General features: G+C 43.1%; 1 protein-coding gene across 1 annotated transcript in view; it reads left to right on the forward strand.

Moving 5' to 3' along the window:
- RASGRF2 (Ras protein specific guanine nucleotide releasing factor 2) overlaps nucleotides 1–18,071 on the forward strand; it is a 248,628-nt gene extending 230,557 nt beyond the window's left edge. The window contains exons 20-27 of the mRNA XM_052643635.1: nucleotides 1,196–1,256; nucleotides 1,578–1,681; nucleotides 4,361–4,445; nucleotides 8,288–8,485; nucleotides 12,944–13,023; nucleotides 14,277–14,394; nucleotides 14,962–15,030; nucleotides 17,969–18,071. Coding sequence (XP_052499595.1) covers nucleotides 1,196–1,256; nucleotides 1,578–1,681; nucleotides 4,361–4,445; nucleotides 8,288–8,485; nucleotides 12,944–13,023; nucleotides 14,277–14,394; nucleotides 14,962–15,030; nucleotides 17,969–18,061 — 808 coding nt within the window. The 3' untranslated portion in view covers nucleotides 18,062–18,071. The remainder of the gene's footprint in view (nucleotides 1–1,195; nucleotides 1,257–1,577; nucleotides 1,682–4,360; nucleotides 4,446–8,287; nucleotides 8,486–12,943; nucleotides 13,024–14,276; nucleotides 14,395–14,961; nucleotides 15,031–17,968) is intronic.
- Nucleotides 18,072–24,070: the final 5,999 nt, after the last annotated feature.

The following is a 24,070-nucleotide window of genomic DNA, read 5'->3' on the forward strand; positions in this document are numbered from 1 at the left end:
AGTTGATTTTGTATTTTTAAGGTGATAGTTTTGTTTTAATCCATTCAGAACACAACAGAATATCATATCATTGTTGCTTTTTAAAACTAGCATCCTCCAACAGACAGGCTACACAGTTGGGCAGTGTTTAAGTTTTTTTAATACTTTTAAGACAGGATTGTGCCTTCATTTTAGGACACCTAAAATGTTTGGCCCAGATAAAAGTTAGATAATCAGGATCTCTGATATATAATCAGGATTATATAACCCTGGACTCTGAACTCCTGTCGGACATGAAGTGTCACTCTCACTCTGAAACCAGCACCTGCCTTAACTTAGGAATTCTTTTAATTCATTTGTCGCTGATCAAAAATATATTGGCTGACAGCTGAATAACACCGAGTTTGGGGATGGATACAAGACCAAATGTGTCTTGGGAAAGCCCAACTGGGAAGCAACAGGGAAGAGTTTACCTGCTGGTCTCTGCCTGGCATTGTTCAAACTCTTGATACTTGGAAACTCTCCTGAGCTTCTGGTCTGCCTGTGCCTGGGGAGAGGCCAGCTCTGCCTCTTCTGCCTCAGCACCAGTGGTGCGGGGGGGGCGGGGGGCCAGGGCAGGGGCTGGAGGAATGTGGACGGAGCACTCAGCCTGTTAGAAACCCTGACTGCCAGCGGTGCAGGGCGCCCGGATTCCTGGCACAGATCCTCGCAGTAAGGCAAAGCGCCAGGTCACCCGCTGCTTCGCTCTCACGCTGGGTGTTTTACTTACAACCTTGGCCTTTCCTCATGGCTCGGGTGGTAAAGAATCTGCCTTTAGTACAAGAGACCTGGATTCAGTCCCTGGATTGGGAAGATCCTCTGGAGAAGGGAATGGCTACCCACTCCAGTATTCTAGCCTTGAGAATTTCATGGACAGAGGAGCCTGGCGCCATCTGTGGGGTCCCATAGTTGAACACGACTGAGTGACTAACACAACACTTTTGTGTACAATGGGTTGACTCCTTCTTATAAGTTAGCGCTCTTGATGATCTTCTTCTGCCTTTAACAAGTGCATTTTCCTGTTTTCTGGACCCCATGTCTTCAACTCAAGTCCCCGCAGTCTCGTAGACCCAAACCCTCTGACTTTCCACCCTGGGGGAAACTGAACTGCATTTTTGTCGTTTCATTCCTGGCCTGTCTATGTTCTTTTCATGGAGGATATTTTGACTTTTTTTAGGGCCCTTTCACAAGATGATCAAGATGACATCCACCTAAAACTAGAGGATATAATTCAGCTGGTAAGTTGAGCCATAGTCTTATCCTGCACAATTAATTATATGTGAGATTTAACCTCGCAAAGGCAGGCACTGTCCCCACAGCTGGTAACTGGGGTCCGGACTATATGTTCTATCCCTGAAACTGTGTGAAAGGGAACAGATGTGGCTCGGCGTTTAACATCATGATCCGTGATGTTAATTTTGCTGCCTGATATCTCTGAGCTCTCCACCATTTTCTTCAGAGCTGGAATCCGGGGTGGACTTTGTACTCCAGCAACTGCAGTGAGCTGACAGGCACCTGGCTTCTAGGTGTGTGTCATTCCCTGCCCTTATCTCTTGCAGACAGACTGTCCGAAGGCCGAGTGCTTCGAGACCTTGTCGGCCATGGAGCTGGCTGAGCAGATAACCCTCCTGGACCACGTCGTTTTCAGAAGCATTCCCTACGAGTGAGTGTGCACCCACGGCCGCAGCGCCCCCCACCCCCACCCCGCCACAACCCCATGTGTGTGCCCAGAGCTGTGGCTTTTCATCTTATGACGGTTTGGACCCACTTGAATGTCTTTGGGTTCCAGTTTATGTTGAAAATATCGATACAAAAATATTGGAGACTCTCAAGATGGCCACTCTTATGTTGCTGTATGCACTGCAGTTAAACAGAGAGTGTGAGTTTCTCTGACTACTCGCATTCGAATGTTATAGAAACTTTCATGCAGCTGTAACGGTGGTTCTCAGACTTCACTGCCTAAAATCATTCGGGAGACTTGTTAAAAAACGTACATTCCTTGGTGCCTCCCTCAGAGATTCTGATTCTGGTAGGTCTGAGGCCCAAGAAACTTCATTTTCAATGAGAATTCCAGGTAATTCTGTGTGGTCCAGGACTATACTTTGAGAAACACGATGTTGGGTCCATGCTGTAAATTCCACGGCAGTTCTTCAGCCACATCCATAAATCTTCAAGTACTGCTGACCATGGAAACTCCGCAGCAAGGTAGATTCCCAGGACAGTGCTTGGCACAGAGCACGTGTGGAGTGTGTATATGCCGAGTGGACGCTGTCACATAACAAGCATCATTGCCTCATGTATAGAGGATGGTGGCTCTTTCAGCCGCCCGCCTCCAGCAGGTCCACACACAAAGCCTCTATTTGGACAAATAACAACTGTTGGCCCAAATCCTCTGTGAAATCATAGCTAAGTGGAAGGCAAGGGAGGGGCTGAGCAAGAGGTCTAAGTGTGGTCCGTGTCGTATGTAGAGAAGAGGGCACCCGTGATGATGGAAGCTCTGGCGTAGCAGGATGGGGGGGTCAGAGCTACAGCTAGGTCAGAGCGGCATAAAGAGCAGGGCTAGGCATGCTCCTGCAGACTTTTCTGTTATGCGTTTGTCTTAATCCTCGCCTCCTCTTTCAGCACTTGTAGACCTATCCATGACAGGGTGAAGTAAGTCAGGAAGAGAAAGACAGATATCATATATTAATGCATATATGTGGAATCTAGAAAAATGGTACAGATGAACTTATTTGGAGGGTGGAGATAGAGACGCAGGTGCAGAGAACAGACGTGGACCCAGAGGGGAGGGGGATGAATTGGGAGATTGGGACTGACATGTTCTGCCATGTGTGTAACAGAGAACTAGGGGAACGTGCGCTATAGCACCGGGAGCTCAGTTCAGTGCTCTGTGATGACCTAGAGGGCTGGGTGGGTGGGGAGGGGGTCCTGGAGGGCGGGCTTGTATATATACATATAGCTGAATATACATATTCACTTACATTGTACAGCAGAAACTAACACAACATCGTGAAGCAACTATACCCCAATTAAAAAAAATTAAATATATCGCATCTGCCATTTAAAACAGGAATGTGGCCCCATGGCTGAACAGATGAACCCGTTAACTATTTGATGACTTGAGTTAGGAGCCTCTTCACCTTCCTCCTGACGACCCTCCTGTGCAATGAGGATTCAGGAGTGGGGGGCATGACCTCTATGGAGGAGGAGAAAGAGCAAAGCCTGGACCCTTGTGGTTGAGGGTGTTGTGGTCTCTTCCTGGGATGCGTCTCACCTCTCCTCCTTGTCCCCTCTGTGCCACTGTGAACATGTACCAGTTATTTCCCTCCATGGAGTTAGCACATCTTGTATACAACGGCCTTGCAGGACGGGAACAGTAGTACCATCCACATCACGGGACAAAGGTCCTTGTCCAGGAACTCAGTCAACATTTCTGGATTGAGAATTTGTCAGAGTAATTTCATTTTAAGTTATTTTTGGTAGTGCCTTGACAAAATAATTCCTGTATGCTCCAGCTTGATTGTCCCTTGCTTGCTGTGATCCGGTGACCTGCTCATGAGTGAAATGAAGGAGCAGGAATGTTATTTAGAAGACAGACTTTCCACCAGGCTGAGCTCCCCCTGCCATAACTGCCTTCCTCAAATGACCAGGCTGCAAAGTGCTAACTCTAGTGTTTGTTCTTTTAGCCCTTACCACGTGTACTGTTCTGGGCTCTGGGGAGAGCAAAGGAAAGTCCCTGCCTGTGGAATTGACATTCTCCTGGAGAATGTCAGAACAAAGTGGAGGAAAACATGCTGTTGCTGATTAATATTTTTGGTAGTGATGAATTTTTTTAAGCCTTCTGCTAAGCCTTAAGATTTTTTAAGCTGATCCAGGGGAAATGGTCTTGGTTTCTGAGTTAGTACTTAACCTCTTTATTCCTCTTGTCATTGTTTTCCAATTTCGGGGAAGCCTTTATTATGATCCTAATAGGGACCCAGTTCCAAACATTTATCCCCTGGAGAAGGAAATGGCAACCCACTCCAGTATTCTTGCCTGGAGAATCCCATGGACAGAGGAGCCTGGCGGGCTATAGTCCATGAAGTCGCAAAGAGTTGAATACGACTGAGTGACTATCTCTCACTCACTCCAAACATTTAAAAGAGAAAGCTGAAAACCGAAAAATCTCTCTTTTTGGCATCCAGTGGTGAAACAGTAGAATTGGGCTAAAATTCATTTGAGATGAAGCAGCAGCAGTTGAGCAGTGTCAAGTTTAACTTATATAATATTCATAATAGTTATTCAGGACCATAGATATCCTTAAAAAACTTAATTGATTTTGTGTTTTGCTTTGAACTTTCAGAGAATTTCTTGGGCAGGGGTGGATGAAGCTGGATAAAAATGAAAGAACACCTTACATTATGAAAACCAGCCAACACTTCAATGATGTGAGTAACCATAACAATGAAACCTTGGGCGGGAGTGTTATAGGAAGATGAGTAACAGGGTCTTCAGACTCCTTCTCTAAATTAAAGGAAGTCTGCCACTCACTTCTACAACAAAACTGATGGAATGTTAAAAAATAAGCTTAAATCTCTTCTATGAGTTCACAGTGATGTGATAACTTCCAGTTACATTTCAGTCCTAAGAGGTTCACTTTGATGGTACACACATCCCATGAATGCTTAGTGATGCATAGGTGGTGGTGTTCAGTTGCTGAGTTGTGTCCAACTCTTTGTGACCTCATGAACTATACCCCTCCAAGCTCCTCTGTCCTCCACTATCTCCCAGAATTTGCTCAAATTCATGTCCACTGAGTCAGCGATGCCATCCAGCCATCACCTCCTCTCTCACCCGCTTCTCTTCCTGCCCTCAATCATTCCCAGCATCAGGGTCCTTTCCGATGAATCAGCTCTTTACATCAAGTGGCCAAAGTACTGGAGCTTCAGCTTCAGCATCAGTCTTTCCAATGAATATTTAGGGTTGATTTCCTTTAGGATTGACTGGTTTCATCTCTTTGCAGCCCAAGGGACTCTCAAGCATAGGTTGTTCCTATTATTTTTATGATGGTCATCATTACTTCATGGTCGTAGATCAACTAATTCTGACTGCACTTTGTCACTGAAAGGTAACTGGAAGTTATCACATCACTGTGAACTCATAGAAGAGATTTAAGCTTATTTTTTAACATTCCATCAATTTTGTTGTAGAAGTGAGTGGCCCCTGGTGGTGCTGGTGATAGTAAGGCTGTTTTGGTACAGCTCTTCTTCATTATTACTGAACATTCAGTCCCAGTACATTCCAGGGTGGGAAGGGACCTCTTTGAGCATAATTACAGTGCTTCTGAGGCTGTGTGCAGTGATAACCAGCTGTCGGTTCGTCTCCTCTACTCTTCCGCAGCCGTAAGATGGAGTTGCTTTTATATCTTCCAACTACCTGTTGGTGCTATTCTAATGGTCTTAGTCCTGTGGAAGAACCACAGATGTTGGAGTATCTTCAGGCCTATGCAGGCAAAGGGAAGGCTACCGTTTCAATTCTACTACACTATAGTAAAAGGGATAATGGTAATTAAAAAAAAAAAAAGACTGCCAGGGACCCTGTAGGTAAATTAGTAAATGATTCAGAATCAAAATGCGAAACAGTGCAAATTCTCAGTACAGTTTTTCTGTTTTCTGAGGGTACATGCGTATTAGATGTTATCACGTAATAAGCATCAATGCAGCTGCTTCCTAAAGGATAGGACACATGACCCGTTTGGATCACTCTCGGAGAAACAGAGGCCCTGCTGTGGACCATAAGCCTTTTTTGTTGTTGTTGTCTGTGTTGTACATATACTTGGGATGTAATGCCTCTCAAATCAGAGGTTCAGACTGTGGGTCCCAGATTGTGGGTCCCAGGCTCCAGACCCACAAGTCTCTACTTGAAGCCTCTTGATTGGCTGCTGTATCCAGATCACAGGTGGAACTCATCACCAGCCCTTCCCAGACCTGCCAAGCCTGCCTTTTCATCTTATTCTCTGTTCTTGGTCATGGGTAATGGCCCTGCCAGCCGCTCACTCACTCAGCCTTCGGTTCTTCCTCACCCTGCTCACCCCTCAGGATACCAGTGAGCCCTAAGTCGACCCATGTCTCAGACCCTTCTTTCCCCTCCTTTCCCATGGCCATAACCTTGATTTGGCCTTTCATTCTCTTCTCCATGAGCTCCTAACTCACCAGTCCCCACCCCCACGCCATCTCGCTGCCACCCAACCCTTTCTTCACACAGTGTCACAGAAATAACTTCTCTCTAAAGCCCATCAAATTATAATCCTGTCTGTGATGACATTTTGTCCATGGCCTTTCCTCTTGTCTTCTTGATACGGCTGCAGCCTCTCAGCCTGGCCTGCAGGAGCCCGCCCACCTGTCCTTGTCTCTCACGGTCCCCCAAGTTCCTCACACAGCTGTCCAGCCAGTCCCCCACGCTGCCACACCTTCCCTCCCTGTCCCTTCGCAGATGCTTGGATGGGAGGCCGCGGCTCCTCCCACTCCTTCAGGGTTCAGGGCAGGCGTGACCTGTTTCCAGAAGCCAGCATCTGCCCTGCGCTGCCTCCAATTCTCAAGCTCCCCCCACCCCCACCCTTAGCTTTGCATCTCACTGTGTGATATTTACTTGATTCTGTCTGACTTCCGCTTACCTTCCCACCTTTCAGGCCTAACCAGGCTCACCACCCTAAGGTCAGGGAGACTGATTTATTTGTTTTTCCTGTTCCCACAACGTAAAAGAATAATTTATCTAATGAATATGCACCTGTGGAGGCCCTGTGACCTAAGATGCTCGTGTGTGTGCTCAGTCATGTCTCTGACTCTGCAACCCCAAGGACTGTAGCCCACCAGGCTCCTCTGTCCATGGGATCTCTCAGGCAAGAGTACTGGAGTGGGGTGCCATTCCCCTCTCCAGGGGATTCTCCCAACCCAGGATTGAACCTGCATCTTCTGCTTTGGCAGGTGGATTTTTTTTTTTTTTTTAATTTCACTGAGCCACCTGGGAAGCCCATGACCTAAAATACCTATGGAATTATCAAAGAATGGGTGTACTCATCAGATTTAGTGTATGGATAGGAAATTATGGATCTTATATTCCCTTTGTTAGTTATCAATCTTATTCTATCCTTTTCCTTTCCATTTTCTAAGTCTTAAGCTTCTTAAGCTGCCTCTTTTTTCTCTTGGCTTTAACTTATAGGTGATTCCCTAATTGCTCAGTTGGTAAAGAATCTGCCTGCAATGCAGGAGACCCTGGTTTGATTCCTGGGTTGGGAAGATCCACTGAAGAAGGGATAGGCTTTCTTGGGCTTCCCTTGTGGCTCAGCTGGTAAAGAATCTACCTGCAATGCGGGAGACCTGGGTTCGATCCCTGGGGTGGGAAAATCCTCTGGAGAAGGGAAAGGCTACCCACTCCAGTATTCTGGGCTGGAGAATTCCATGGACTTGCGTCCATGGGGTCACAAAGAGTCAGACACAACTGAGCAACTTGCACTTAACTAATAGAGTTATAGCACTTAGCTTTGAAACTGTAGGTCCCTTTCACTGCTGGTGGGAAAAAAAATCAGCAAGAAGGTGAAAATGTTCTCTTCCCCTGCACAAAGCGTTTCTGGTTTGAGAGTTGGTAGCTTAGAATTTGATTTGATTGGAGGGAAATGTGTTTTCTTTCTCTGTGATGGCTGAGGCTTTCTAGGGTGACTATCCCCACATTGTTGGGACCCAGGGAACATGGGGAGAGGCCCCAAGAAGTGAAACCTCTGATCTGCAAAGGCTGCCATTCCTCAGGGGAATAGCTCATCCTGTGCCTTTCTTTCAAGAATTTTTGGAAATGACTTCTTCATCAAAATTACTGATTAACAAAATCACCTCTTCCCCCATCAAGATGCTCCCAAACAACTCCTTTCTTCACTCTCAGAATGAGCATGATTATTGTTAATAATGTTATTATTACAGACTTTAGTCTTTTCAGATCTGGTTGATATCTACAACGGACCATGTCCCAAAGGAGAAATTGCAAATATGTACTTGTCAGTTCACTCAGGGCAAATTCTGTTGTACCTCCTCCTGAGGAAAATATACATTAATAAGCACTCATACATTAATACATTTCATTGAATAAGACTCCATTAAGCCACTCAGAAATAAAGACGGACCATGATCTCGCATCCCTTGACACTCACTTTCCCAACGTTTCTGTAGGTGATTCAGGTATTGTGCCTGCATGAACAGCTTTGGCTCTTAGCTGGCCTCTCTTGGCTTTTCCGTTGTCTCAGATGAGTAACCTGGTGGCCTCCCAGATCATGAATTACGCGGATGTCACCTCCCGAGCCAACACAATCGAGAAGTGGGTGGCGGTGGCGGACATCTGCCGGTGCCTGCACAACTACAACGGCGTGCTGGAAATCACCTCAGCCTTAAACAGAAGTGCCATCTACCGGCTGAAGAAGACCTGGGCCAAGGTGTCCAAGCAGGTGAGCGCCAGCAGGCGACACCTCCCGCTGCCGAGAGGAGGAGAGTCTGGGAGACCTGAGCCAAGATAAATATTACTGATTAGGAAATAATTAGCTGACATGAGCAGCTCCGTTGGCAAAGAAAGGTGCCAACATGGGTGATTACTGTGTTCTTACCACTTAATTGATACCTCTCATGTGTGTTTCCAAATGGTTAATTTAGGGGGAAAAACACAAACCAAAATACTCATTCTAACATATCTGGGGACATCTTCAGACACTGTGGTTGACAATTAGGAGCTGTTCACTGAATTATTTAGGGAGGGCACATTGACTCCGGGTGAGCACAGTGATGTCTCTGCCTCCATTCTTTGTCCCTCAAAGTAACGGAACAAGTACCTTAGGGCCAAAGACCGGGGACCGAGGGCCTCTGTGTTCACCTTTTTATCTGTCATTCTTGTAGTCAAGTTGTTGCATAATGACATGGATGTGAAGGGATATAACTTTCTTAATTTTCTTTTAATTGGACTCAGCTTGTTCATGCTTTTTGCTTTCATTCAGATAACTTAAAGATTCGAGTGACATCACCATTTTCCTCCTGGTCTTCGCCATGGTGTCCGTGGATGTTGGGTGTTGGGGAGGGCTCCTCTGGGCTCATGGGAGGCTGTGTGCCCCCACTGGTTTCCTGTTGGGTACAAGCCATGGTGAATTGCCTGTGCCTGGTGTTCAGATGGCAAGCCTACCCCGTCAGGAACATGGCCTGGTTACTGTACCCAGGGAGCTTGGCTGATCTCACCTCTGCTCTCACTGGCACTGCTGATTCTCTGAGATGGGGTGTGTATCACCTCTACTACAGGCTGCCCTTCCCCTTGCTGATCCCTGAAGGGCAGGCTAACTCTTCTTTACTATTAATAAATAACTCGTTTGACCCTCTCAAAGGGTGTTGGGGGAATTTTCTAGGCCCCTGTGTGTTCTGTGGGTACCAGAGGCTAGGAGTGTTTTGCCAGGGCCTCTCTGCATATCCTTCTTCCACAGACCACTATACCCGCCTCATTGTGGTCGCCTAGAATTGGTGAGGGGCGTCTGCAGGGTGCCCACCTCCAGGGTTTCAGGCAGGAAGAAGAGCATATATTCTGTGACATTTCCTCAAAACTATCTGGTTTCTGTTGCTCCTGAGAGTTCAAGCCCCTCTTAGAGACACTTACTTCTTACTCTATTCTATCTTCTTTTCTCTCTCCAAGCCTTTTAAATTCCTCCCTGTGTAGCAAGAAACCAAGCCTAAGCTAAATCTTTTATTCTCTTCCCCACCATTCCTTAGTAAAAGTGGAGTGCTTTGAGAATCCCAAATTGGGCCCCTAGAACTAGCGACGCTTCTATGAAAAAAGCCTTGCAAATAATATCCACGGCTTTTATAAAAACTTAAAAAAACACAACTTTTAATGTTGAGATCTTTGTAGGTTCATATGCAATTGTAAGAAATAGTAGAAATCCCCTCCACCCTCCACCCAGTGTCCCCCAGTGGTTACATCTTGTGTAACTACAGACAGTATCACAAGCGCAAAATTAACCATTGGTACCATCCACCAGCCTTATTCAGACTTCATCTGTTCCACCTGTACTCGCGTGTGTGTGTACATGTGTGTTTTTAGTTTTATGTACCTTTATTACAGGGGTAGATTCACTACAGTCAAGAGATTGAACAGTTCTATCACCAGGATACCTCCTGCCACCCTTTTATAGCCACAGCCACCTTCCTCCCTCTCGCTCCCTAACTCCTGGCAACCACAGATCTGTTTTCCATCTCTATAATTTTGTCATTTCAAAAATGTTATATAAATGAATCATATAGTATATGACGTTTTGAGATTGCCTTTTTTTTCAGCGTAACTCCTTTGCGATCTGTTCAAGTTGTTACACATATCAGTACTTAGTTCCTTATTTGGTTTAACCTTTTACCCCTTGAAGAACATCTGGGTTGTTTTTAGTTTTAGCTATTACAAATGAAGCTGCTGTGAATATTCATGTATAGGTTTTGTGTGACTATAATGTTTCATTTCTCTAGGATAAATGCCATAGGGTGCAGTCGCTAGATCATACGGTAATTGTGCATTAAGTTTCTCAAGAAACTGCCAGACTCTTTTCTAGAGAGGTTGTACCATTTTACATTCCTCTCAAGAACATATGAATGAACCAGTTTCTCTACATTCTTGTCAGCACTTGGTGGTGTCACTATTTTTAATGTTAGCCATTTTGATATTTCATCATTGTTTTAATTTGCATTTCCTAACAGCTAATAATGGTAAACATCTTTTCACGTGCTTGTTTGCATCTTCAGCAAAATGTCCGTTCATGTCTTCAGATCAGTTTTTAATTAGGTTCTTTTCATCAGTCCTTCCATTAAATCAGTCAGTTTGAGGAGGATTGACATTTTTACTATATTGACTCTTCCATTCCATAAACACAGTATTTCTTACTACTCTTTAGATTTTCTTTGAATTCTTAAGTCAACATTTTAAAATCTGCAACATATAAGTCCCGTATATGTTTCATTAGATTTATGCCTAAATATTTCATTTTCATTGGAGATATTTTAAATGTAATTATGGTTTTAACTTGGGTTTCCATTGGAGAAGACTCTTGAAAGTCCTTTGGACTGCAAGGAGATCCAACCAGTCCATTCTGAAGGAGCTCAACCCTGGGATTTCTTTGGAAGGAATGATACTAAGGCTGAAACTCCAGTACTTTGGCCACCTCATGCGAAGAGTTGACTCGTTGGAAAAGACTTTGATGCTGGGAGGGATTGGGGGCAGGAGGAAAAGGGGACGACGGAGGATGAGATGGCTGGATGGCATCACTGACTCGATGGATGTGAGTCTGAGTGAACTCCGGGAGTTGGTGATAGACAGGGAGGCCTGGCGTGCTGTGATTCATGGGGTCACAAAGAGTTGGACACTACTGAGTGACTGAACTGAACTGAACTGAAGGCAGCAGTTGCCTCAGCCATTGGGCACTGGATGCAAAGAGCCTATTCCCTTGTCATACATGCCACACTTCATCAGGGTCAGCCGGTCACTCCTCGGCCTGTTCTTTTCTGCATTCTGTTTCTTTTTCCCTCTGAAGTTGGCACCTTGTTAAATCTTCTTTAGGCCTTCACTATGGTTAACTTAAGCAATCTTCATGTCTTTGGCAGGATGCAAGGTTAGGAATAACTGAACTGACTATGGAATAGAGATGATAAGGCTAGTGTTGAAATTATTTTTAAAAATTAGAATATTACTGCAGCCTACCAGGCTCCTTTATCCATGGGATTTTCCAGGAAGTGTACTGGAGTGGGGTGCCATTGCCTTCTCCGATATTACCTGTAGAGACATTAAATAGAATTTACCATTTCAGTCACATATATGGATCACTCAAAGCAGCTTTCTTGTGAATAATGGGCTATCCTCGAGGACCCAGTGCTTCAGACCTGCCATAGGCAGGGCCTGATTGCAGAAATGCCCTGCTTCGGACGCTTTTGTTAATATCACCAGCTGTGTAGCTGTCTTTTCTGCAAAACTGAGTCTAGTCTGGGAGACATCCAAAAGGCCCGGTAGAATGTGTTCTTTGAGGGCCACCAAATTTGGTCTGTGGCTGTAGAACAGTCATTTCTGCAGCTTCTTTGAGGGAAGGTCAGCCAGGGACCAGGCAGGAGGCCTGCCCAACCCCCGCCACCCTCCACCCCGTTCAAGCCATGCTGGCTGTCTTTTCCCAGAGCCCTCGGGAACCAGGATGGGAAAGTAGCCCTTGCAGTCACACTGGAAGCTCTCATGGTGCCTTGAAACTCCTCTCTAGACTGAGACAAAGTTGTCTGAGGAGCCTCACCCTCAGCTTCATTCCAAATGCTTCTCCCAGCCAAGCTGCCTGGATGTGGGTAATACCGGGAGTGAGTCTTTATCTCCAAGGGTTACCCTACCATTCTCCATTTCTCTAGAAGAAACTCTAGACCAAGGTCATCAGCAACTTTATTTCTTGGTAAATATTAATTATTCTTTTCTAATAAATTGATGAAGATGAACACAAAGGATTTGGACTAGAGGGTATTGACCAGTCTGCAGTCAAGCAGTATAATATGTGCTTGGATGACGTGGAAATTAACAGTCAGAAAGATTCATCATGAAAATCCCCTGACACAGGACCTCTCTTTAAGACCCCTATTTGGTATGTTCTTTTCAGGTCTTTAAGTTCCTATGTTTCCTGTGCATTACAATTTTTCTTTTCTATACATTTTCTCTCTTTTAAATGTATATAAAAAATGAGTTAGTATTGTCACATGTTCTTTTTTAACAAATGAAATTTAAGTACATCTCCTTACTTTGAAAATCATATCACGTCATCGTACCTGCCACTGTAGAAGAGAATTGAGCAACTTTCAGTAACTCACCACCTTATCAAACCATAGGGGTATTTTCATGACATACTAAGTTATTTGTTTCCTTCTAGACAAAAGCTCTAATGGACAAGCTTCAGAAGACTGTTTCGTCTGAAGGAAGATTTAAAAACCTCAGAGAAACCCTTAAAAAGTATGTCTATTTTGTTAAATTATTCATAATTCAGAAGTATATTTATATAATTTTTATAGTATACAAATAATGGCCTACCTCATACTTTGCTTTGAAAAGAAAATCAAATGGGACACAGCTTCCATCATCAGGTGTTTTTCTGATTTTCCTTTTCATTTGGAATACCACGCATATAGTAAGTGTCTTATGGATATATTCATGGTGTGCAGAGCATTCCAAATAAGAAGAAAATGTCACCACAGTAAATCCTACTATATTTTACTATAAAAAGTTTGTTTATTTGGTATTTCCTAATCTAAATACAGTGATTTCCTGTGATTCTTTATTTGAATATTCCAGTCCCTGTTGCTTTAGTTTTTTATTTTTGGCTCTTTTTGCTGGATCATTTTCTTATTCTTCAGACACACAGAGAGCGGGAGGGAGAACAGAGTATATTCTCCTGCAATTTGTTTTCTTATGACCTGCCACATGGACTTCACTTACTCTGGAAAATTTTGTCCTGTGATGCCATGACTGAAATAAAGACTTAAAGTAACAACGATAGTATAAGAACTATTTACTGAAGATTGAATAAATGATAGCCTCTATCCTAAGTGCTTGATGTGTTTTATTTAAGCCTAATGGAAAACTAGAGATAAAAGTTTCATTGTCTCCATTTTACAGACAGGAAATTGCAGTTCAGAGAGTTTGCCCAGCACCACTTAGGAAGTAGGCAAGTGGGGACTCAAACTCAGTTCCCCCTGGATTAAAAGGCCGTATTCTCAACCTCTAGACTCTGAGAATGTACCTTCCAAACAAAGAAGGCCTCACTTTAGTGTGCAGGTGTGATATTAAGTCTCTACCTTTTAAAACATTTAAATACTAACTAAAACAGAAAACAAGTTTTACAAGCTCTAATCACATTGATTTTTCCACCCACTTCTTCAGGGTTGAACTTTTGCACTTTAATGAGGTGCATCTCTAACCGTGTGGCCATTTGACAAGCATTGCAGACAAATGCCACAAGCAAGCCCTATTAGCAAATGTTTTGTATTTGTCTCTAAGACATCCTGTTGTTTGAGCTGTAACTTTGTATCATGCTCTATTGTAAGACATAATTAAACCTCTGCATATCATGAGCATGTTTCTGAACGTGGAATTAACAGAGTTTTATTTTTCAGGAGGGGAGCGCAGAGCTACTTCCTGTTGAAATGGGGGAGGTGGGTGGACACCTGTGTGAATGAGCTTCCGAACTGTGCCTCTTGGTCTTTCAGCTGTAACCCCCCTGCTGTTCCTTATCTGGGGATGTACCTGACAGACCTGGCATTTATTGAAGAAGGAACACCAAACTTTACTGAGGAAGGCCTCGTCAATTTCTCCAAGATGAGAATGGTGGGTTCGAGTTTCATGTAAGCAGCCTGTCTTGGTGACCTCAGTGGCTTATAGAGAAGGGGTGATGTCATGGAAGAGTGACCACTGGCTTTTTCATCTTGACCTTTTTAGCCGACACTGGGTCTGATACCTGATGTTGGCTGATTCAGGAGATTTTTGCAGTCCTCTTTCAGCTGGCAGTCTAGACAAAGAGGGTGGGGAATAAAGCGCCAGGGATGACTTTCTGAGACTGAACAGTGACAGACAGATGCTGAAGGCTTCTTATTGGACAGCTGGGTTCTGAGCACGTAGAAGTGAGGAGCCCATGGACACTAGCGCCCCATGCTTGCCACCTGAGGATGCCCCGTGCCAGCTGTTTCCCTGATTGGGAATTCAGTATCTTCTTGCTGTTAGGGTTTCCTGTGGCTCATTGAAGGCAAAAAAGCCCTAAGGCTAGGTCATGATGGAGCTGGGGTCCAGATACCTCATTGGATGGAGTAAGGGACTAACTGCTCTGGGACAGGCTCCCAGAACACTGCTGCAACCCAGGGCAATGCTCATGCTTTGCTTCTGTTGTTCCTCCATCAGATATCACACATCATCAGAGAGATACGCCAGTTCCAGCAGACTTCCTATCGAATCGATCATCAGCCAAAGGTAATCTTGTATGGTTGTCAGGGAACGTAAAGAAGAAAAAAGTAGAAGTTAGTTAATTGGAAACAGCAGTAGAGTAGACCAGTAATACCAAAAGCTAACTCAAAGAAAAGACCAAAAATACAGACAAACTTTTGGTAACTCTGATTAAGAAAAACAAGAAGGAGAGCAAAAAGAATATCAATTCATGATCAAATTCTATTTTATATCCAGTATTTCTTGTGAAGCTGTCCACACCACCACTACCACCCCTGGTCCAAGCTACCAATATCTGGTACGTGGTATACTGAATGCAAATCCATTCTACAAATTTATAGCCAAATAGGACTCTCTGAAACACACAGTGGGAGTTATTTGCCCCTTGCATAAAATATTTTATTGGCTTATCTTTGCTATTAGGCTAAGGAAAGAAAAAAATTGTGATATATCCTAGAAATCTTGCATTATGTGGTCCCTACTCATCTTTCAAGATTCATCTCATGTCTTTATCCCCTTCTTCTCTCCATCCCAACAATAACTGATGTTTATTACCTTTTTCTTTCTTCCTTTTCTTCCTTTCCTTTTTTTCATTTTGTAATAGATTTTATTTTTTAGAATCATTTTAGCTTTACAGAAAAATTGAAATGGTAAGAGAGAAGATTTCCATTTAACACACAGTTCATCATCCCTCTTATTTCATGGAACTTGACATACTTATTATGAAACTCATAAGAAAGTTTTGATAGGCAAAAAAAAAATGATATGAATTTTTTGAAAAATAAGGAGTAAGGGGGAGTCATCCCTACTAGATACAGACACTAACGCTGCAGTGGATAGGAAGACTATCTTGGCAGAGGAACACAAACTCAGGGGGTAGGGTAAAGTCCAGATGCAGATTTTGTCTCTATGAAAATTTAATATGGGGTAAAGGAGACATTTAAAGAAAGTGACAGAAAAAAACTGATCATTGTGTCAATGAAATAGGGATTTTGGTTCTCCATCTTATACTATTCAAAAAATAAATTCCAGATGAATTCACTACCTTATTATAAAAAGAAACATTACATTATTTTAATGAAATAATATAGGACAAAATATTCATGATCTTTGGATTTGAAAGACTTTCTTAAACACAGAATGCGAAAGCTATAGAAGATGAGATTGATAAAGTTTGCTGAATCAAAATCTAAAACTTCTATTTGACAAAGGGCAGTTGTCTAAAAAGTCAGAATACAAGCAGTAGACTGGGAGACAATGTTTGTAACATAAAAAACAAAGATACAGAATAAAATTATTCCTATAAATTAAAAAAAGTATTTCTATAAATCTATAAGAAAAATCATAAGCAACACAATATTGACAAAGCTATAAACAGGTGATTCACAGAAGAAGAAACAAAAATGTCCAGTACATATTTGGAGAATGCTCAACTTCATTAATAAGAAAAATACAAATTACAAAGCATCATTATCAGCTATCAGATAGACAAATTTTAAAAATATTGTTAACAGCAAGCATTAGTTAGGATATGGGATAACAGATACTCTCATGTACTATAGGCACAACAGTTGTAAAAATTAATATACCAAGTAACCAGAATGCTTATCCATTGCTGGTGAGAGTAACATGGTACAACCTCTTTGGAAAAGTGCATCCTTTGGAGGTTTCTGAAAATGTTAAATATGCATATTTAACTTAAATACCTTATGACCCAGGTATTTATCCAAGGGGGAAGTGAAAACATGCTCACAAGAAGTCTCACATAAAATGTTTATAGCATTTCTTAATAATAGCCAAAAATTGGAAACAGTCCAGGTGTCCATAAATAGATGAATGGATAAACAAATTGTGGTGTATCTATACAGTGGACCCACTACTCAGTAGTAGAAGATGGCAACCAGTGAGACACACCACAACACAGATGAATCTCAGCCATTACGCAGAGTAAAAGAAACCAGACTCAAGAGTACCTACTGTGTGATTCCACTTACATGAAGCTCTGGAGCAGACAGAACTAACACATGGCGATAGAAATCAGAGCAGCGATTGCTTCTGGCAGTAGCTTGATGGGGAAGCTGCATGAGGGAACTTTCTGGGTGATGAAATTATTCTCTAGCATGCTACATATGTAGCTTGATTATTATTGTTTATTCACTAAGTCGTGTCCAACTCTTTGCAACCTCGTGGACTATAGCCCTCCAGGTTCCTCCATCCGTGGGATTTCCCAAGGAAAAATACTGGAGTGGGTTGCTATTTCCTTCTCCAGATATATAAGTTACATGGGTATTTACTTTTGTCAAAACTAATCAAAGTATTTAATTTTACTTATATCTGCTATATGTCAGTAAAAATAAAGAGATATTTTTACGGAGCTAACCCCTGTTCTAACCTGTTCGTTTCCGTGTCCTTTCATTTCATTTCTGGTGTGGAACCATTCACGTGTGAGGACTAGGGAGTATGCTAACAAGGACTTCAGTGTAACTTTGTGTTGTAGTGAAATGTTGATGGCAACCCATCAGTGTGAGATCATTAAATAAACTCTGATATGTCACACTCGTAATACAGCATAGCAGTGAGAGCTTTTTGCATGACATGAGCCCTCCACAACCTCTAGCCTGATGAAAGCAGAATAAAATATACCCTGTGATACCATGTATTAGAGGAAAAATGGTTTCTGTAAGTACCTGGTAATGTCTGGAAAGATACTGAAAAATATCTGGGAGAATACAAGCCAACTGATAACAGTGGTGCTTCTTGAGGGCAGTGCCTAGGGTAGGGAGTTAAAGAGGGGAACAGAGATTTTTTATATATATACAGTCAGAATATATTCCTAATGTTTTTTTGTTACATAAAGTATTTCAGTGCTTGGGAGCAAATGTTGAACTGTGTCAGGCTCCATTCAGAAAATGTACATCTGGTGTTGTGAAGGAATTCAAAGCGGGGATATCCCTTTCTTCTCCAGGTCACTCAGTACTTGCTTGACAAGGCCCTCATCATAGACGAAGATACGCTGTATGAGCTGTCACTAAAAATTGAACCTCGGCTCCCTGCTTGACGATCCGACCTTGCCCCGCGTCCGTGGAATGTTCATGGAAAGCAGAGCGGACAGAACTGTGCATGCCATGCCTCCCGCAGTGCTGAGAGGGCAGGGGGATGGAGGCAAAGCCCGTCTCCTCTGTTCCCCAAAGATGACGGAGCCAAACCAGAATTCTGTCTCCAGCCAGGGAAGCCCAGCTGGTTGGGATCAAGGACAGATGCTTCAGACTTGGGTGGGAAGCTGAAGAGAGTGGTGTTTGGTAAAGCTGAGGGCACATTTGCATGAGGGAGTACAAACTGGGAGGTGCTGGTAGCCGTTTGAATGGAGCAGGTAACAAGGGGAATTTCAGATTCGGCCCGTGTTCTGTTAAGAGCTCAGGGACAAAGGTCCGTGGAAAAGGCTTATGATGTTCCACTGGCACTTAACTGGCCTGGGCCACCTCCCAGTTTTCTCCTAGGATTTAACGGCTTCTCTTACATTTCCTTTGTTACAGGCTTCCAGGAGAGCCGAGGCTGTCTCTGTAGGGATGGGCCGACACATAAGCAATCTCAGTCCTCAGCATGTGCATGGTCCTCAGTGCATCGTAAATATTTATATTGGAGGAATGGCATGTTCTGAAACTGCTCTTTCAGTCTTTAGGCAACAGGACAGGAAAGACGTGTCGAAAGTCAAATGGATTTGTATGTAACATTTCCAGAATTTCAAACTCAATTGCTGTGCCCCCAAAGGGTCCAGCCACGTGGGGGACTTCTTCCTGAGGCTGTGCAGTTCAGGAAGTCGATGCCATTGGAGAGGCAGGTGCAGGCTTTGTGAAAAGATGCCCATGCGCCTCACGAACAGAACTGTGGAATACAACAGAAGGCCACTGAGGGGAAGAGTGTGTTTCAGTGCTAAGTGAAAAGAGATACTTAAAAACCATCTCTGCGCCTTGCTGTGCTTGTGTTCATTCCCCCCACCCCCTTGGTTATGTGGGAATCTGTTCTGATTTACACAGACCGTGGTTAGGCTCACTATGAACATCACTTGTATTTTTTTTAAGTTGTCTAGCGCAGTGGGCCCCAGCCTTTTCGGCACCAGGGACCGGTTTCATGGAAGACAATTCTTCCACAGTCTGGGGCGGCCGGAGGGGAGCTGGTTTCGGAATGATTACGTGCGTCACATTTATTGTGCACTCTATTTCCCTTGTTATTACATCAGCCCCTCCAAAGATCAGCAGGCATTAGACCTTGGAGTCTGGGGACCCCTCATTTAGTGGGAGTTTCTTTTCAAAACCCACCCTTCCATATGCTATTAGGAGACAGTTCTTCCCCAGTCATCTTTGTTTGTAAATTTTGAGACATTTCTGAGTGAAAATATTGTTAAGTATATGGGAAGTGGGCCCAAACACTCATGAGCTCTTGTGTCAGAAAACCTAATGCAGGGGTTCGTCCTCCTACCCTAGGCTGGGAAAGCGACTGTGATTTCCCCAGGATTGTTAGTTGTTAAAGAAATAGGGCTAGCTCATGTTCTCATGTTTACCTCCCTCTTCTCTTCTCAGGGAGACCTCTGCTTTCAAAGAAGAGAAAAGATATAGTTATTGTTACCTGAGCCTATTGCATCTGGCATTATTTCTTAGAGGCATGAAGCATATTAATGCTGACATTGGAAAAAATTGATCTGTTTGGCTGCTTTCTCTCTTTGCACTTTAATTATGTTGTTAGAGCTGACAGCTGACTAATAAACTCAACTTGCTGGCTCATAAGACCCAGTGGAATTGATAATGTCCCACAGAGGTGAGAATGTACATTTTTCCTGCATGGTAAGGGCCATTTCTGTACATAACTATATAGTGAAATATCAAGTAAGTAAAAGAAAATATTTATAATATTTGAAGATCATTCCAAAAATATTTTCAATAGCTCATATTAGCTAACAGGATAGCACTAACTCAAGGAGGGTGACTCATGGATGCTTAATTTTTCTTTCTTTTCTTTTTTTTAAAGTTGCTCGTTTTTTCTCTTTAGTTTCAAATAAAAAGTTGATGCATCTTGGTGCATGATAAGAAGCATGAGTTCTTTGGATCCTAACAATGCAAAACTTATCATTTATTCCTCAGTGTTCAGAAACAAAGTTTGAACTAATGTATGTCAGTTGCACCAAGCACCTCAAAGTCTTGCAAAAGAATAAGAAAGTAAAGGTTAACTTTCTTGGTGCAAAGACACAGTTTTGAAAGTGAACTAAAACCAGGACAGATCAGTGAAAAGACCACACAGACAGCAGTTTCAGGCAGAACAATATATGAAAATGTTGATATATCAGACTCTGGCCCTAGAGTCTCCAGAGTCTTCCAGAAGGGAGGGTGTGGTTCTGTGGGCACTGTCCCTGGAAGTTTGGACCCTTAATTCTCTGACCCAGTGGTTCCAGAGGCACTGCAGCCATTCTTATTAGAGAAAAATAGAAACTAGAGGAATTTCCAAATGCTCTTTCCCTTTTGGCATACAGGTTTTCCTCAGCTAGCGACAAAGCCTGCAGGCCTATTTCCTGCAGAATGTTGGAAGAGCGCCCCCTGGCGGTAAACTGTGGGCACTGTCCGTCGTCTCCGCTGACCTTTAATATTTTTTTTTGCTAGTTACACACCTCTCCTGCTTCCTAGAGTCTGAAGCCTTTCCACCTCTAAGGGAGTTGCTTTTGATGACCTGCACCATTTCTGGGCCAGCTGGGAGAGGAAAGCGCATTTTTAAAAAGCTCAATTTGGTCACATTTAAAAGCCCCAAGAGCAATTTGTGGTTTCCTTTTGATTCTTTAAAGCGCCCATCCTCTTCTGCCTTGCAAGCTCTGTGTGACGGTTGGAATGAGCGCTCCTGGCTGGGTCTGCTTGTATTCTATTACACGAGACCCATTTCTATGAGTAGATGGGAGGTCAGCCTCTAACAGCCAAATAGGGTACACTTGTATTCTTGCAAAATTAACCTAGAAAATCAGAAGTAAAATCCAATTTCATGCTTTCAGATGAATACTCACATTTTTTACAGTCAATGAAATTATCTTGGGGATTTTAGAGGATGCCTTTGGTGATTAACTCAGACATCCAGTTTTGCTACAAGGACAAGTCTCTTATTTAAGGGACTTAATAAGAGACTGATTCAGGCGTGAAGTAGAATGTTGTCAATTTTCCTTAGTGTTTCTTTGAAGGAATTTAAAGAGGGAAATTCAAACCTACTGTTGCAGTATTTTCAACTGACTCTCATACCAAGTCCTTTTACTGTTTGTTAAGTTTCAGTACAGATGTTGAGTAACTTGGCAGAGAAAAATCCATGACGTTCCAGTTTGGATTATGTGATAATGGACCCACACCTCTTTTTTTCTCACAGTGTTGTAACAGACAGGACCTTGGGTCAGCAATGATTGAACCGTTTTCAAATTCTTAACTAAAAAGAGTAATCCAATAGGGGGGTTGTTCCCAATAGAATTAAGTTTTATTTTAAAATAAAGGATTTCATTTAGCTTTTCTTTTCAAAGGTTGATCTTATTCCCCCTGGAAGGGGGCTGGGGAAACAAACTTTCCCTTCATTTTAAACCATAAGATTTTTTTAAAACCAGCCTGTGAAGTTTTTTTTTTTTCCTGCTATTGAAATGGTATAAAAGATAATATTTATGGCTAAACAATAGAGCTATGCTAATGTCCACAGCCAGAAGGAATAAGTGAATAAGATTCATTTTCACTTCAGAAAGACAACAGATTGTAGCTTTAAATAATGACTTGATTACTGACACCACTATGTGAATCCTGGTAATAAGACTTGAATCAATGAAATCTAATCAAAGTGTCTTTTCTTGGTATCTGTTAGTGACTTAAAATTAAGGCAGGGAGGAACTAAAGTAGAAAACAACCATCTTGTTGTAGGTATAAATACATGAAAGATCAGAAAATTATTCATCTTGGCTACTATATACCACATGATGTTAACATCAGGGTTGATTTGATTGTACTTGATTGCATTTGCTCAAGAAAAATAATAGTTCTACTAAATGATGTTGAACCACTGTCTTGTTACACCACCATTAATTTTTCTCTGGAAAGGCAGTTGTGAAAGAGCACTGGACTAGGCATCGTAGCCCTAGACTCAGATCTACCCAGCTAAAGCTGGGAAACCTTAGGCCAGTGCCGAAACCTCTCTGATCCTCAGTTTCCTCATCTGTGAAATGGAGTTAATAGTGATGCCTGTGCTGCCTACCTCACAGGACTGTCATGAGGACAAAGTGGATCCGACTGTAAAGTGCTGTCCAAATGTGAGGTAATTTGATTACCATCCTCATCTCTCTTGTGCAGAGGATTTAAGTGTATTTGTTTGTCATTTGTGTGTGTGATGGACAAACCCATGTATTACTTGGAGAACTGTACTGTTCGTGTCCAGTTACTTCGCACAGCTGCTGACATCTGTGACTCCGACAGAGGGGTTTGTGCTGTGGCCTAACACTTGCCAGGCGAGGTGTGGGTTATGCCTGTACGCAAATTAAACTTTGCCTTTCTCAAATTCTCCAAAATCTCCTTAGTCTCTTCATTTGATTGTTTCAGCATTTTTCTATATTGTCTTCTTCATAGCTGTGGGCTCCTTCAGATATTCTTTTACTTCTAAAGTTCAGGGAGGAAGAGGTTTAGAAGAAACCATGTTGCAGGTACTAAAATATTAGAGAATTTGAAGGACCTCAGGCTTCTTAGGTGGCAGTAATGGTGAAGGATCTGCCTGCCCATGCAGGAGACTCAAGAGACACAGCTTCGATCCCTGCGTCGGGAAGATCCCCTGGAGGAGGAAATGGCAACTGACTCCAGGATTCTTGCTTGAAAAATTCCATGGACAGAGGAGCTTGGGCTAAAGCTTGGACAGTGGGCCAAAGTCCATGAGGTCTCAAAGAGTCAGACAGAACTGAGTATGCGTGCAAAGATGACATTAAAGGTCTTCTGGCCCCACTGTCTTTCCAGGGTTTACAGCTTTCCCATGCCATCACCAGCCCAGGTTTGATTACCTCCAGGCACACAGAACTCATTACTCTCCCATCAGCTCTGTTTGCCCAATGGCAGCTCATGAACAGGCTGTGGAGAGGAGAGCTACTAAGGTTAGAGGTGGAGGTCTGAGGCTGTGTTCCTCACCTAAAATGAGAGCCTCAGATCTGCCCCTAGAATTACTGCAGTGGCTCCATGGAATAATATATATGAAAATACTTCACTTTTGTCCAGTAGATGAAGCTAATGTTTAGAGCTGAAGGAAACATGCTGCTGTTGAGTCCAAGAGAAAACAGAAAAGGGAGAATGTCTCACTGGCTTCCTTTTCCACTTCTGAAGTGAGCAATCAGCCTGGTAGGGATTTGAGAACCCAGGTTCCTTTCATTTTGTTACTTGGCCGTTCCTCATGGCGTTGACCTTGCCTGCTGGTCAGATCTGGGTCCTGTTATTAATACATCCAGGCTCTAGCCAGATTAAGGAACAGAAAAGAGAATAAGCCCACAACAGGAGATTTCCTTTATAGCAAGTAATAGGGCACTTACACGCTTCACTTCTGTTCCCATCCCTATGACATGAGCTAGCGATGTGAACACCTGGCCACCAGATATGGAAAGAGCCCCTGAACTTTGAAGGGAATTGGTGAAGATGAGAAGGGAGTCTGTGGCCTATGACAGAGATCATAGAATTTTCAGAAATCTGGGATTTCTGTTGAGTCAGCTATGGAGGTGGTCACTTCATCACCCCACCTTTATCATAAGTATAAGGATAACTAGGCCTTCAAAAAAAAGGGTGCAACACATTTTTTCTCAAAAATAGCCTAACTTCTCTTCTGACCTTACTAACGTAAAATTACACTGTAAAAGATGAGGAGTTGAGGTAAGGCATGGGGTGGGTACATGCACGCGTGCTAAGCTGCTTCAGTTGTGCCCGACTCTTTGTGACCCCGTGGACTGCAGCCCATCAGGCTCCTCTGTCCATGGGATTCTCCAGGCAAGAATACTGGAGTGGGTTGCCACACCCTCCTCCAGGGGTTCTTCCCAACATAG

Source organism: Budorcas taxicolor, chromosome 7 (genome assembly GCF_023091745.1).
Source record: "Budorcas taxicolor isolate Tak-1 chromosome 7, Takin1.1, whole genome shotgun sequence".
In the NCBI taxonomy this organism is placed as follows: Eukaryota; Metazoa; Chordata; class Mammalia; order Artiodactyla; family Bovidae; genus Budorcas; species Budorcas taxicolor.